This window comes from Synchiropus splendidus, chromosome 10 (assembly GCF_027744825.2).
Source record: "Synchiropus splendidus isolate RoL2022-P1 chromosome 10, RoL_Sspl_1.0, whole genome shotgun sequence".
Taxonomy (NCBI): Eukaryota; Metazoa; Chordata; class Actinopteri; order Syngnathiformes; family Callionymidae; genus Synchiropus; species Synchiropus splendidus.
Window position 1 is genome coordinate 22,647,129 of NC_071343.1, and position 13,802 is coordinate 22,660,930.

General features: G+C 42.0%; 1 protein-coding gene across 4 annotated transcripts in view; it reads left to right on the forward strand.

Annotated features, from left to right (window-relative positions):
* The window catches only part of sema5ba (sema domain, seven thrombospondin repeats (type 1 and type 1-like), transmembrane domain (TM) and short cytoplasmic domain, (semaphorin) 5Ba), a 162,246-nt gene that overhangs the window by 66,990 nt on the left and 81,454 nt on the right, over positions 1-13,802 (forward strand). For all 4 annotated transcript variants that reach the window (XR_008415909.1, XM_053876546.1, XM_053876548.1 and 1 more), the window contains exon 3: positions 7,447-7,674. Coding sequence is in view for 3 of the 4 variants with exons in the window: in XM_053876546.1 (XP_053732521.1) it covers positions 7,494-7,674 (181 nt within the window). In the remaining variant the exon portion in view is untranslated. The remainder of the gene's footprint in view (positions 1-7,446; positions 7,675-13,802) is intronic.

The following is a 13,802-nucleotide window of genomic DNA, read 5'->3' on the forward strand; positions in this document are numbered from 1 at the left end:
CCGACCCCACCCCCTCACAGTGCAGGCTTTAAAGAGATTGGTGGGGCTGATGTATTCAGCTGAATTAGTTATGGTCAATGTTGCCCAGCCGGACCGAACCCCCCTGAGGGCAGAAGAGGGAGAGTTTGAATAGGATGAGAATATGGTGGCAATGTTCTCCAGAGTGTGTTTCCCAACATCTATCACCCTGTTGCAAGGTGGATTTGCTTTACCGCTTTAATTAAAAGACATAGGACTTGCACGCCGTGTTTCTCCTCTCTTCTTCGACGGCGTCAAGTGACAAGTGTGAAACAAGCTCTGGAGTATTTAACTCACTCACAGTCTCCCAATCAGGATTACACACAGAAACGATGACAGCGACTGTATCAAACAAAGGATACAGTTGTTAATAAAAACAGATGTGTGTTCCTCACAGTATGTTTTTTGCTCTGCGGTGTGTAAAGAGGGGATTCCTGCCTGCTCTCAGATGAGGTGCTTTCTGTGTCATTAAAGGTAATGATGTGCACGCCAGACTTAGTCAAAACAAAACATTTTGCTTCTGGTGCTGCTCCTGTTTTTTTTCTTTTAAAGTGAAGTTGTACTTACTGAGGACCCAACCAACTCAGTTATTTGAAGTCAATGCAATAAATATTAATGATTTTGATTAACCCGATAATCCTGTTCTTACTGATAGTGATTCAGTTTAAACAGTGTTCTGACTTGCATGTTTCGCTGAGTCGATAAAAGCAGAAGGGTGATCTGCTTTTCATGATTTATTTTCAAATGACTTTTCCTATGAACTTCTGAACCAGATTAAAAGAAAACCGAATATCACCTTGGAATAACTTCACACTCAAACAGGCTGGACAACACACTACTACATGACAATTTACATTTAAATCTCTACATTCTCAGTCTCCTTTTTGTTGTTCAGTCTTGAAGTCTCCTTTTTGTTGTTCTGTCTTGAGCAAAATGGAACCTTATCTATGAAACATGAGTGTCAGCTGTAGAAAGCTGAGGCCTCATGCTCTCCTGCATGTTACTGAGAGAATCTTGAGTTCATATATTATGCACCACTTCTTAGTATTTGTATAAGATCTTGCTTGGTAGATATTAGTATGCAAAGAATAACATTTAAAGTTCATTTAAAAAGACTATCAAGTTGCTTGTAGAAGTTTTTTTTTTTTTTTTTTTTTCATTATGTGTTTCTTAGTGTTCTTGCATATAATGGAAATGTATATTATAATGAGTGGTGATTTTTTTCTTCTATTTTGTAAATCTTATTTTCTTCTTTTTTCTGTTCACTTTATTTTCATTCCATGAAAATAAATGCATTTAGATCTTAACAGTGCAAAAATGTAATATTTCAACAATATTTCCATGTATAAATATTGCCTTCTTTCTTTCATCATTATAGTATTGCACATAGCACCAAGCAAACATTGCGTTTTTATACAACAAAGTCATTGTCTTCTCGTCAAGTGTGATCAATGTAGATCTTGAATAGAATACATTGAGTCCCTGCTGATGAACAGCACTTTCCTTCATGAGAAAAATATTCTCCATCTCAATCCAGATGGCTGTAAATCTCAACCTTCTTTAGCACAGACTCGAATAAGTGCGTGCCAGCGCTTTGCCGGCGCTATGACAACCGATCCGCATGTAGTCATGCAGCAGAAAGGCAGGTTGAGTGTTTTTTGGGCACGGACCTCTCCAGTCTCCCAGGGGAGTGGGATGGCAGACCACCTGCTGATGTAACACTTTGTTTGAAAGTGAAGTTCTCAGGATGGCGGAAATGCTTAACGCTGCTTAAATGTGAGCAAAGGGAGTTCAAATGAGGAAGTAATTTTCTCTGCACGCTTTATAGTGAACCTTTTACGGAGTTGATATCTCTGAATAGTCAACATGCATCTATTCAACACTAAAACTGATGCCTAACTATTCCAACATTGATTTTGTCATTGGCAGTGCTACAGTTGAATGAAAGAAGATAAGAATGAATGTAGTGATGAAAACTAGAATATAGTACCTATGAAGAAGGTTTAAATATGGTCAATAAATAGAAAAGAAAAAATCAATTGGCCTTGAAAGTAAAGTACCGCAGGCTGGATCTGGATTGTCAATGTGCATTGAGTCTAGTGAAGCACATAACAGTGCTGGCTGTCAGCATGAGATTCCCAGGAAAATCACCCTGAGAAATACATATATATAGTTTTCTTTGTCAAATTATTAACTTTTTTTCTGGTGCAACTCACCATGGGTATTTTTGCCCTTATAAAGGATAAATAAGGACCTGCAGCCCCACAAAGATTACGTTTCTAAACGTTGATCACGAACAGGAATCATCATAGCAGTTCAAAAAAGACAATGTGGGGACATGTCCACTGTCGTGGTGTCAAATCTTTCATTTTCTTGGTTGGCCCAGTCCTTTCATTGATCTCGACTTGAGTCCTCGATGTATCATACATTAATATGTACACTGTGGAGTATACCCGGGACAATGTAATCGAAGAAGTGCTGACGCGGCAGAAATGCATCTTCTGGTATAGATCTATCCACAGTAGCAGCAAGAACAAGATCCCCCAGCCCTTTCTGTCTCACCCAGGTTTGATGCAATTTTAATAAGTGCAACAAGAATATTCATTCAGAGCTGGTAACCTGTGCTCTTTAGCGTGCCACTTCTAGACTTTCCCAAATGGCCCACAGCAATAATTATGGCCCATTACATTCCTCTGAGGAGCTGTGTCTTTCATCAGGTTCCCTCATTTTGTTTCGAAGCATCTTATTCCATCCGAAAATACGGTGTATTTGTTGTCCACTATAATATACGCTTCAATGACATCACTGACTGTAAAGTTTGCTTGCCGCCACCTCCATTTTCAACCGAACCTGCTCTAATTACAGGGCGATCCTGTGTTGCTTCAGATGACAACATTGTGTTTGGAGACAGTCACTAAGATGGCAGGATTTTTTCTCTTTCCATTCGTTTATTTCTCGCAGTCCATTTGAGGTATGACGCGCTAGGTCTTGTTGATTTAATAATTTCACTTTTTCATGGCAATATCACCACAGAATCCCACAAGTTGTGACATTTTGAGGTTTGATGAGTCCTGCGTGCTTCCTGTCTTCTCATGTCATTTTGTTTTGCGATCTGTCCGTCTTACTTCATTATGTATATACAGCAAATTCCTTTGTTATTAATAGGTGTAAAAATGTTTTGATCTGAAAATAAAAAAATATAGTCTAGCACTTTCAGTTTTTATAGTGAAACTGATGGTAATTGTCCCTCTTTTTGGTGAAAAGATCGGCGACGGACAATAACGAGGAATGGAAGGCAGCGGGACCAGAACATGACCCGGGAACTACACGTAGGGACTGGGGAAGAATCTGCAACAAAGGAAAGGCAAATGAATATCAAGCCTATAAAACGGGGAGAACAGAAACATGCTCGGAGATTAGCTTGCGAGGTCCAATAAACATAAAGCGCTCGGTGGTGGAGGAACTCACATGAGGAAAAAGTACTTCAGCCATAAATGAAAAGTGAGACTAGTGAAACGGTCACACGCGGACAGAATGGCGAGGAGAGAAACAGAAATGGAGCGAGGAAGAATGAGAATTAAGGAGGTGGCTGACAAGCGCGCACAGAATTTAGAATATATCAGAAGCACAAGAGGAACGAGGGTCGAGAGAGAGATTCCCTTGAGTGCACAAAAACAACCATCAGACAACGCAGACTGGAACTTAGGTGTATAAATCAGTGAAGGCTTGATCATCGGACGAGCTCCAGCTGTGCTGCCATGAAGCTGGAGGGAAACAAAGAAAAGGAAACGAGACACGAAATAACAAAATAAAGGCACAGGAGAAACTGAACATGACAAGATGTTGTTAAAATTCCTTCCACAAAGTGGCTGTACAAATACATCCTCACAGTTATTTTCATCTACTGTTGTTGAGAAAATGAATTAATAAAAAGTACTGACATTTTTTATTTGCATCATATTCACAACATGGATCAGACTACCACCTGTGGCAAGGAAGTTCTCTGCTACTGTGTGACGCCTCTGTTCAGAGTAATATACATAACACCATTATTACAGTTGTTTTCATTACTGTAACACGCAAAAAGGCCCCATTGTGTGAAGAATCAAGGCAATCTAATTTAATCACTTTCACTGAGGCAACAATTCTTCAGATGGAACCAGAATGAATCAATGAACAGCAGATGAGGAATTTGTTTCAGAGTATGCAGTGTATGTTTATAATTATTGAAGCGACTGCTGCATTATGCCCAACAGTTTTTCCACAACATACAGTTGTTGGTGAGTCACAAGCTCGGAAGAGCAAGAGCAGTTTTAACAAGGTTTGTTAACAGTTAATAAGCAAGAACTCAAAATACGAAAGTTCTTATGGTCATAAGAACTCTTCTCATGGTCTAAATCTTTTTTCATTAGTGAGTAGTGCCACGAGCTGCTTCAACTTAGCTAGGGCTTGGTCTGTCAAAAATCTATTACGATGTCCAGCAATCGAGTGTATTTGGATCAATCTGAGAAATGCTGCGTTGCGTCATGCTTCATTATGTCATTCTGTCATTCATGTGCCGCTGTAGCAATTTCTTTTACGCACTCTCAAACGCCATTTCTGATGATATGGCAGTAAATGTCGCTCTTGACTTAGAGATTGAGAATGGGACGTGACTAGGCATCTATTAGACCAATCCACCCAAGGATCCTGTAACTGCTCGTTCAATCATTATTCTCTACAGGCTGCTCAATGAGTGATGGATTGTCACACAGAGGCACAGTCACTTCCACTGGGAATGACGTCTTGTGTGGCTCGTCTGAACATGTATAGATGCTCCTGATGGAAAATCTTAATAACATGCACAGCATGTCAGGTAATTGGCTTGGTTTTTTTTCTGTCACATGAGGGGATTTTTGGGACTTCGGACTTGAGCGATCTGAACGGCTGTGACAAATAGTTCCAACATTTGTGATTAAAATGACTGAATTTCCCTGCAACGGTAAATTGTCCAGTCTACTACATATTTACTACTGAAAATATACTTGAGTAACCAAGAATTGAATCATTCATGCCTGGTTACATGTGCAAAACAGGCACCTTCTGAATAACGAAGAGTAAAAAAAGTCATTTACAGGTTGAGATAAATAGAAATAACAGTTGTAACTCTGCTTCTTGTCTTTGTGTCAGAGCTACTGTCTCTAAACCAACATTACTATTGTTATTATTCTTATGGCTATGCGGCGGCCTCGTGGTTAGCACTCTTGCCTTGCAGCAAGAAGGTTGCGGGTTTGATGACTACCTTACTGGTGGAGTTTGTATCTGTAATATGTTATCCCTGTGTGTGCGTGGTTGTTCTCCGGCTTCCTGCAAAATATATACTAATACCCCCTAGGTGTGCATGTGTGTGTGAATGGTGTGTGTGCCCTGCGTCCAGGGTCTATTTCCGCCTCTCGCATGTATAAATTATTGTTATTATTATTGTTGTTGTTATTATCAGCCAATGGTTTGTCAAGCAAACTGCAAGATTGAGAGTTAACCGAATAGTTAGTTGCAGTCCTAGATGTAAATAAACATGTTGGAACAGCTCTAAACAAACAAGCCATCAAATGGATTGGCAAATGTTTGTTTGTAGACTCACTCCCAGCATAATATTAAGTGAAAGACCCAATCATAGCAGAATCCTGGACATCTGTCACAATGTGGTTCTTCATCTTTCCAGCTTTTAAACTAATGAAAGCGTGTGTGGAATCAGCCCTCAACTTTCAGGACTCCTTGATTGAACGCAAATCAAAAGTTGAATAACTTCGCTAGGTGTGTACTTTGAATAGCGGAGAAAATGTGAACAACTTCACTTGAAATTTTCTTGCAAATGATTCACATACAAATAAAAAAGAGGCTCATGTTTGACAGTAGAGAGATGAATTAATATGGATTTCAGGTCAGGACTGACTATGACAGCAACAAAAGAAAAAGCTTTTCTTTATGTTTTGGTCTTCATAATAAAACTTTGGAGGGCAGACACTGGAGCACTTTAGGACTAAAATCTCTTAGTGGCCTTTTCTTGATCAATAATTGAAACTGCGTCTACATGGATAGTCTTCGGAAAGCTGCATCTGTTGAAAAGCAGCAGCCACAGGCTCTTTCAACAAAATTATTTTTCTCTGACTGTGGCCTGAAAGTGAACCCTGCAAGTCGACAAAGATCACAGTTTTGCCGAGTTGTGTCTGGGACAAACTGCATCAGATATCCACCTGCATCTATTGTGCGGTATACAGTGTTGGCTGAGAAGATCTGCTGACTCTACTGTATCACTCTATGAAATATGTGCCTGAACTTGGTGCAGAGACCTGCTAACAGCAAAGAAAGCTGATTTGACTGATGTGCTCACTCTCATTCTAAGTCTAGCTCTGTACAGACGTGATGGATTGAGGCACCAAGTAGTGAAGCTAAAATGCTGCAGAAGTTTGATCCACTGGTGGAGAGCTAGTTCCAGCATGAATCTGGCCTCTTGTTTTGACTTGATGAGACTGGCTTTGAATATGTTGGAACGTGTGCATCTGTTGGCTTTATCTGGTTTCATAATGATGAAGATGAAGGTCACGTGTTTCAGCTCATGTGCATCAGATATGAAAGTATATGGACCAGTTGGTCAGAAAGTCTGTGCATCCTGTGACTTCCTGTGACAAAATCACTGGAGAAATGAATCCTCAGTTTGTTGTTTTAGAATTGCAAGGCTTGTCTCTCCAGAGGGGGTTTGTCTAAATGGTCGAGGACCTTCATGTTACAACTCCTGGGGTTCTGCAGTCTGAACTCAAAAGGGAATATTTGTCTGTTATGGACCTACTTTGCTCACCTGAAAGCTGATCTCACACATGGTTTCACTGAACAGCTGCGAGGACTTGCAGATAGTGACACATGTTTGGAGCAGACGGATATCCAGGCGGGCTGCTGAGCTGTGGACCAGTGGCGGTTTGAAGACAGGATATAATCTGGCTTGAGGCAATTCTCGTAGCAAATCCGGGCCATATATGTTGTTTGTCTGGACTTTCCATGCTGGCATGGGCTTCCTTTGTGCACTCTGGTTTCCTCACATACAGATGTCAACTGATGACTCTAAACTGCTCTGTTAGTGGTTGCCTGTCTCAACACCATTATTTGAATATTGTGGTTGACCATAATCAGCTTGGTAATTGATCATCTCATTGTTGGACTCAAAATTCCTCTTTTGTGTCACTTATTACCACACACTATTAATTATTGTGTTGTTTGCAAAATCCCACAGGTCATGAGTTTTAAAGCATTTAGCCATAACTGTCAAATGTGTGTTTACTAATCTGGATGTACTACTGTATTCACAAATTCGCTGTCAGTTTATGCAATTGGTTGTTTGTGCAAGGTGGTGCCCTTCTGATGTTGCCCTTCTGCTTTGACCCTTTTCCCTTCCAGCTGCATCCCAGAGGCCCACCTTGGCAGTTAGAGGAGCAGTCATCACCATGACAGCGTCCTCGCTAGACTCCGGATCCTGGTCCATGGCTGGCTTCTTCCTGCTCATCTTCCTCCCGACTGCTTTCACTCAGAGCTCTGCTGTTTCGATGACCCCAACCCCAGCGCTTTTTGACCCCCTGACCCATCCAGAGTGCATCAAGAAGGAGCATCCAAAAGTTTCAATACAAGGTCAAACCTCTTTTGCCCTTGCTTGGGCTGCTCTTCACTTGCTGTTTTCTGCAGCAGCTTTCTGTCTCTTTGCGGGTGCTCTCATTATACAATTTTGTGACTTATGTTGTTGCTGTCCAGTTAATGCCTTCTGTCTTTTCAGCTACAGTATGTCATGATCTCATGTGATTCATCTCTGTACTGTCCTCTAGATGCATTCCCACCATGTTATGCCCCATCCATTGAGACCTTTATAAGGAGGCCTGATTTTGCCTCCAAAATTTCTTTCTCTCATGGGTCTTGACAGTTTGTGACTCCAACATAAGGCGTATGACTTGAGTGAGTCTTATGATCCCATTTACGTATTTGTGTAAAAATAACAAAACAGACATGAATAATAGCGATGCATGGCTTGTCATTGAAGTTACATCCTCACACCCACGGCGTACTATATTGTCGTCGGGAGAGTGGACTTAGGTGGCATTAGGTTTTAAATTGAAGCGCGTATATCGCCCTCCGTGGCAGGGCCACACACAAAAAAGGAAGCCACGTGTTGGGGTTTGGTAAGGCATGGGATGGCGCTCCGTTCATTCTACATGTAACAGGTATTTACAGCCCGTCTAATGGCTGTGTGTTTTAGTCGCAGTGATTTTCGGTACAGTCACTTAGGGGGATAGCCGCCTAAGGGGTTATATATAGCAACTGACATCCAAGGTGATTCAGTGACGAGAGCAATCTCCCCACTCCTCACGCATTCCCGCGAATGCTGCTTCTCACGCTCCACAACGTGGGATCCACGTCCCCGCCTGGAACACTATATGCGAAGTAAAGCTTTTTTTTCGCGTCACCGCGCCTCGTGCTTCATCGCTCGTTCTTGCTAAAACCAAAATGTTTCTAAACACAATAATGACTTGATCATTTCTCGCTCCGCTGCTTTGCTCCGCCGTCTCCCGTGCGGTTTTGTTTTCCGCTGGAGAGCGCCAATGATATCATAGAATCAAGCCATGTGAAGCTTAACTTCTTTATCATTAGAAAAGCGCAGAAAGACACGTTTGTATAACGTCTGCCATGATGAAATGCAATGCATTATTGTCTAATATCGATAGAATCTATTGATGTCATTTTGAAATGATGTTCGGTATATGCCGTTCAGAAAGCCAACCAGATGAACACAGATCGTTGAACATTGATGTACTAGATGAGTCGCTACACCTCTGCCAGATTAACATCTTTCATGTGGCGCCGTGTCTCTGCGTCAGCCACAGCAGGAGTTCCCATTCCCATAAACAGTATCCTGGCCTGCACCAATGGAGATGAAGAAAGCAGTGGTGGCTTGATGGAAATGATTGCCTGCTATCTGTTCGATTCATCTGTACAGTGGGCCAAGAAACAAGCTCTTCCCCACAGCGTGAAATGGGACAGAACTGTAGATAGCTAGCTAGAATGAAAGGTAAACACAGGCGAGATTGCTGTATTTATTTTTGAATGTGTTGTTTGTGCTCCTTCTGCTGAAATGTGATGACAAAGATTGGAAGCTGGGAAAAAAAAACATCACCAGCAGGGATCGAGGAGAAACGCAGAAATTGAAGGGAAGCATTTGATTAGAAACGCGCTCCGTGCCCTTCCACAGACATGTCTAGTTTGAAAGGCAGCAGAGCTCAATTTAAACAAAGTTTGTGCTGAACTCTTATGGAAGTGTCGCATTTGCATTCTTCAAAAAGAGTTCTCACCTTGGAATCTTTTCCTGCCTCTGCCCGCTGGGGACTGCAGCTGTCCACATTAGCCTTCTGTCCCCTTCAAAGCCGTGCCATGAGAGAGGACCACTGCCTTGTCAAAGTCACCAGAGCAGGTCATTATGTGGAGGCTACTGCTCGGAATCAAAGTGTGACCGTGAGTCTGTATTTCCACTTGGTGATTGAGCTTTATTGTCGCTTGTTGAAGCGCTTCATGGGTAATCTGAGTTCTTTTTTCAGTGTATTCTGCTCAATTTTAGAGTACTTTGGGATTTAAGTGTTTCAATGGAGCCGTATTGTTTGCCAGTTGTCCTGTCTGTCATATCTGTTCAGGGAACAAACATCCAGTGCATAGTGGGTTTTAGAAGTGTCTGTTTGTCAGCAGTGTATATTTTTGTCATAAAATATAAACTCTTGGTTTCTTCTGTCCTGTACAGCCTCATGTGTGAAAAAACCCCCAAATGAAATAACAAGTGTTTATTCAAGAGTTATCAAGCCTGCACTACACTGCATTTTTATAGCAGCAAGCTGTTTCTGTTCACTTTGAAATATAGTGTTTATTGTGCAGTGTGCAATAAGAAGACCAGAGGAAAAAAAGTGTGTAATGTTCAGAATTGAAAGACTAAATATAATGAGTATATCTTATGGTCGACCTAAAAGGGGGTTGTCCTGATGCGTCAATGATGAAGTGCGTGTGCATGGCATGAGTCTCATTGGGTCAGAGTGCAACCATGAGACTTTGCTGGGGGTGTGAGTGTTACGACGGGGAAGCAGTGTGGATTTTACATCCATCACACTCCTCCTTAAAGTTCTTTTTAAGGTCTACCTTAATAGGCAGAGTCTTGGTCGGCTGACGGTGAGGGAGCGCTGACATTGCAAGTCATCATTCATTACATGTTGACAGAAAAAGCAGGAACTCATGCTGCTAAAGCGCTGGGAAGAACCTTGATTAGAAATGGCATACAGAATTTTTTATGTTGATATATGCTTAAATAAATGAGCACATCAGCAACTAGACTGTTGTCACAATGCGAAAACTGCAAACTTGGTATTGGATGACATTCATTGCCATTTTCAAAAAACAAAACAACTAAAACATAATTTAAAAGGCATAAAAAGCTTTTTTTCAACAAGAAAACCTGAAGTGTCAATAAATAATCTACTCAATATAATAACTGAATTAGAAAATAAATCACCCAAATATCAGTTTATTTTCAAAGCCCCTGGAGACATGGAATCTTCCATCATCATCGTCCAAGGGGCTTCTTGTCTAACCTCATCTGTCAACCTGTCCATGAGCATTGCAAACAAGAAGGGGCTCAGAGCTGAACCTTCGTGCAGTCCCACCTCCACCTTGAACTCCTGTGTAACCCCTGCAGCACACTGCACCATTGTCTCACACCTAGCATACATGTCTTGCTTCACTCAAACATACTTCTCTGCCACTCCAGACTTTCTCATACAATACCACAACTCTTCTCTTGGCACTATGTCGTACGATTTTCCAGGTCCACAAAGACACAATGGAGCTCCTTCTGACCTTCATTGTGTCTTGTGTACTTTGAGGACTGAGGTTCATGGAGAAGTACAAACACTTCATCTGTGGTGCTCTTTTTTGGCATGAAGTCAAACTGTTGCTCACATATGCTAACTTCTGCCTCTCTCTTAGTCTACTTTTTACTCCTACTTTCCACACCTTCATCGTATGGCTCATCAACTTTATCCCTCTATAGTTGCCACAACACTGGACATCTCCCACATCTCCATTGTTGTTGAAGATGGGCACCAGCACACTTCTCCTCCATTCCTAAGGGATCTTCTCACTCTTAAAGACCTTGTTAAATGTTCTAGCCAAAAAGATCTACTGCCACCTCAGTCTTTCCACTCTTCATCCTCTTCAATGCCCTTCTCACTTCAGCCTTATTAATCTTTGCCATGTTCTGATCTACGATGGTCACTCCTTCTACTCTTTGTTCTCTCTCATTTTCCTCATTCATCACCTCTTCAAAGTACTCTTTGCATCTTGCCAAGACACTTCTGTTATCAGTCAAAACATTGATCACCTTAACTTGGTGCACGTCCTTCCCATCTCTGTCTCTCTGCCTTCCAATCCTCTACAAATCTCTCTCACCCTCCTACTGTCCGACCTGACATACAAGTCCTTGTAGGCCATTGATACCTTCGTCTTTTTCCGGGCCTCCCTGTACTCCTGTCTACTCTCTTCTGTTCTAATTGTTTGTTATTTAATGTCATCATATCGCCCACCAACTCTGGGCAAATTGGATGAAACTGGATCATTTCCCATGGCACACCTGACAGTCTCTCACAGTACACTAGTGTGCCACGGTACACCTTGAATAATTGTTTCACAGCTGAAGCGTAGGAATATGCCCTCTTGAATAGATGTGCGTGAAGGGCAAGGTTTGAAATGCAAAAAAAGGTTTTGATGGGCATGTCGCTGAAACTGCTGTGTAAAAGCGGCTGAAGACACTTTCGGAGTTTATTCAGTGATCTTTTTTTATGCTTGGCACTCTGGTTTGTCTGTGTAATAAATGCACTATGCATCTCAACGACACCCACAGCAGCAATACCCATAAAGCCAACAAGATCAAGTCACATGAGTGAGCCAGTGTAAGCAAGTGGTAGTTAAAACCTTGGCGGCGCCACTGGGAACAGGATGACTCTCCAATGGGTTCCCTTTCATTCTGAAGAAACAGGAATTGAACAGAATTTTTTTAGCTCATGCTCTCCTATCCCATTTGCCCCTTCTGTATAAGCATCCTCTCTCCTAGTGTTTCCTGCAATTTTTACTCTCTTCACTTTGATTTTCTGAACTGCCTTTTACAACATGACATCTTCTCAGTCACTGGTTGCATGAGTCGATTCTTCCTGATGCATCGTATGCACAGTTTACCTAAGAGCTGTAGCGGCGTGGTCGTGATGCTGTTGTTAGGTCCTTAGACTGTCTGAAGTGGTTTTTGAGCAGCAGTGGTTCGAGTGATGTCTGAAATACCAAAGAATAATTTGGTGGACTTGCTATTCCCGTCTTCCCTGCTTTTATTTTCAGAGTGCTCTGTGTAGCTTAAGCTGTGTGATCAGAGGTTGTTTAAGGTGTTCGCAAGCATCAATTATGTAGCTGAGTGCAGTTTAGCATGCTACGAGTACACGGTGCCCTGCTCGACCTGTAATTGTGTGTCACCATAAACAAGTGCTTGCAGATAGCAAAGTTGTTGAAGTCAAACCAACAGGAAATTTATTCATAGGCCAGTGTCTTTTTGAAACATATAGATCAATGTATTTCTTCAGACCACATGTATTAATGTCCGAGTAATTCATTTTACCAAGTTCCTTGGGAATCATAAGACACTCATTCACATCTACAGAACTTCAAACCTGGATGCAGACTGATATCTTGACCTCAGAGCTCACAGAGATCAGCACCATGCATGTTTTACATCGCCGCTGCAATCAATCCAAATGGGCATGTTGGAAATGCAGAGTTAACCAACCACAAGTTGTGATGCAACATTCCTGAAATTTCAGTCCACAGGTTTCCAAAGGTTGACTTTATCTAAGGCATCGTTACTGTGCTACCACAACTGACTTGACCCAATTTAACAAGATTTGTTCCCTCAGCTAATGACTTCATAAAACTAACTGCCTACTATTTTATCACACTCCTCTGGTGTTCCAATAAAATCTGGATGAAGTGACTGGGTGAAAGGAGCCCATGCTTTAGTCATCACTTTCAACCATTAACTTTTTATTACATGTATATAACATGCTTTATGATGTGACCCCTACTCTTTTATAGCCTCATCAATATATCAGTAGGTGCAGGAGCTGGGGACATTGTTAGGAAGTCAGGGGGTATTGTGAGCGACACCTGGCTGAGACACGATTAGCCTCCTGGCCTTAGCTCATTGTGGCTGTGCAGTCCCTGCTGGCAACTAGCCGTGTCGCTGCCGAACCCCCTATAACCCTGAACCCCTCGCTCCGTGTTCCGCCATGTGGCAGGAGAGGGTCTAGTGCTTCAGCGGAGAACAGCCAGCGAATGTTGTGCTCTACTGAGTCATGGCCGCTGTGCTTCGAAGAACAGCTTGCACAAGAAAGTTATAAACGTTATAACAGGGAATATAGCAGAGAAAGAAAAAGAGACTGATGCCGAGTCATTGGCTGAGAACTGCTGCCCAAGTTTATCTGAATGTAGGGCCTTAGCTTTCTTCAGCTCCCTCCGAAACCGATAGTTCAACTCTTTGAAGCAGTTCCTGTCCCCACTCTTGCGAGCTGCCTCCTTCTCCCGTCTAATCTGGCTGAGTTTAGCTGTGAACCAAGGTTTGTCATTTGCATAACTCACCTTGCACGTTGGAACTATGCACTCTTCACAGTAGCAGATCCATGAAGTCACAGTGTCTG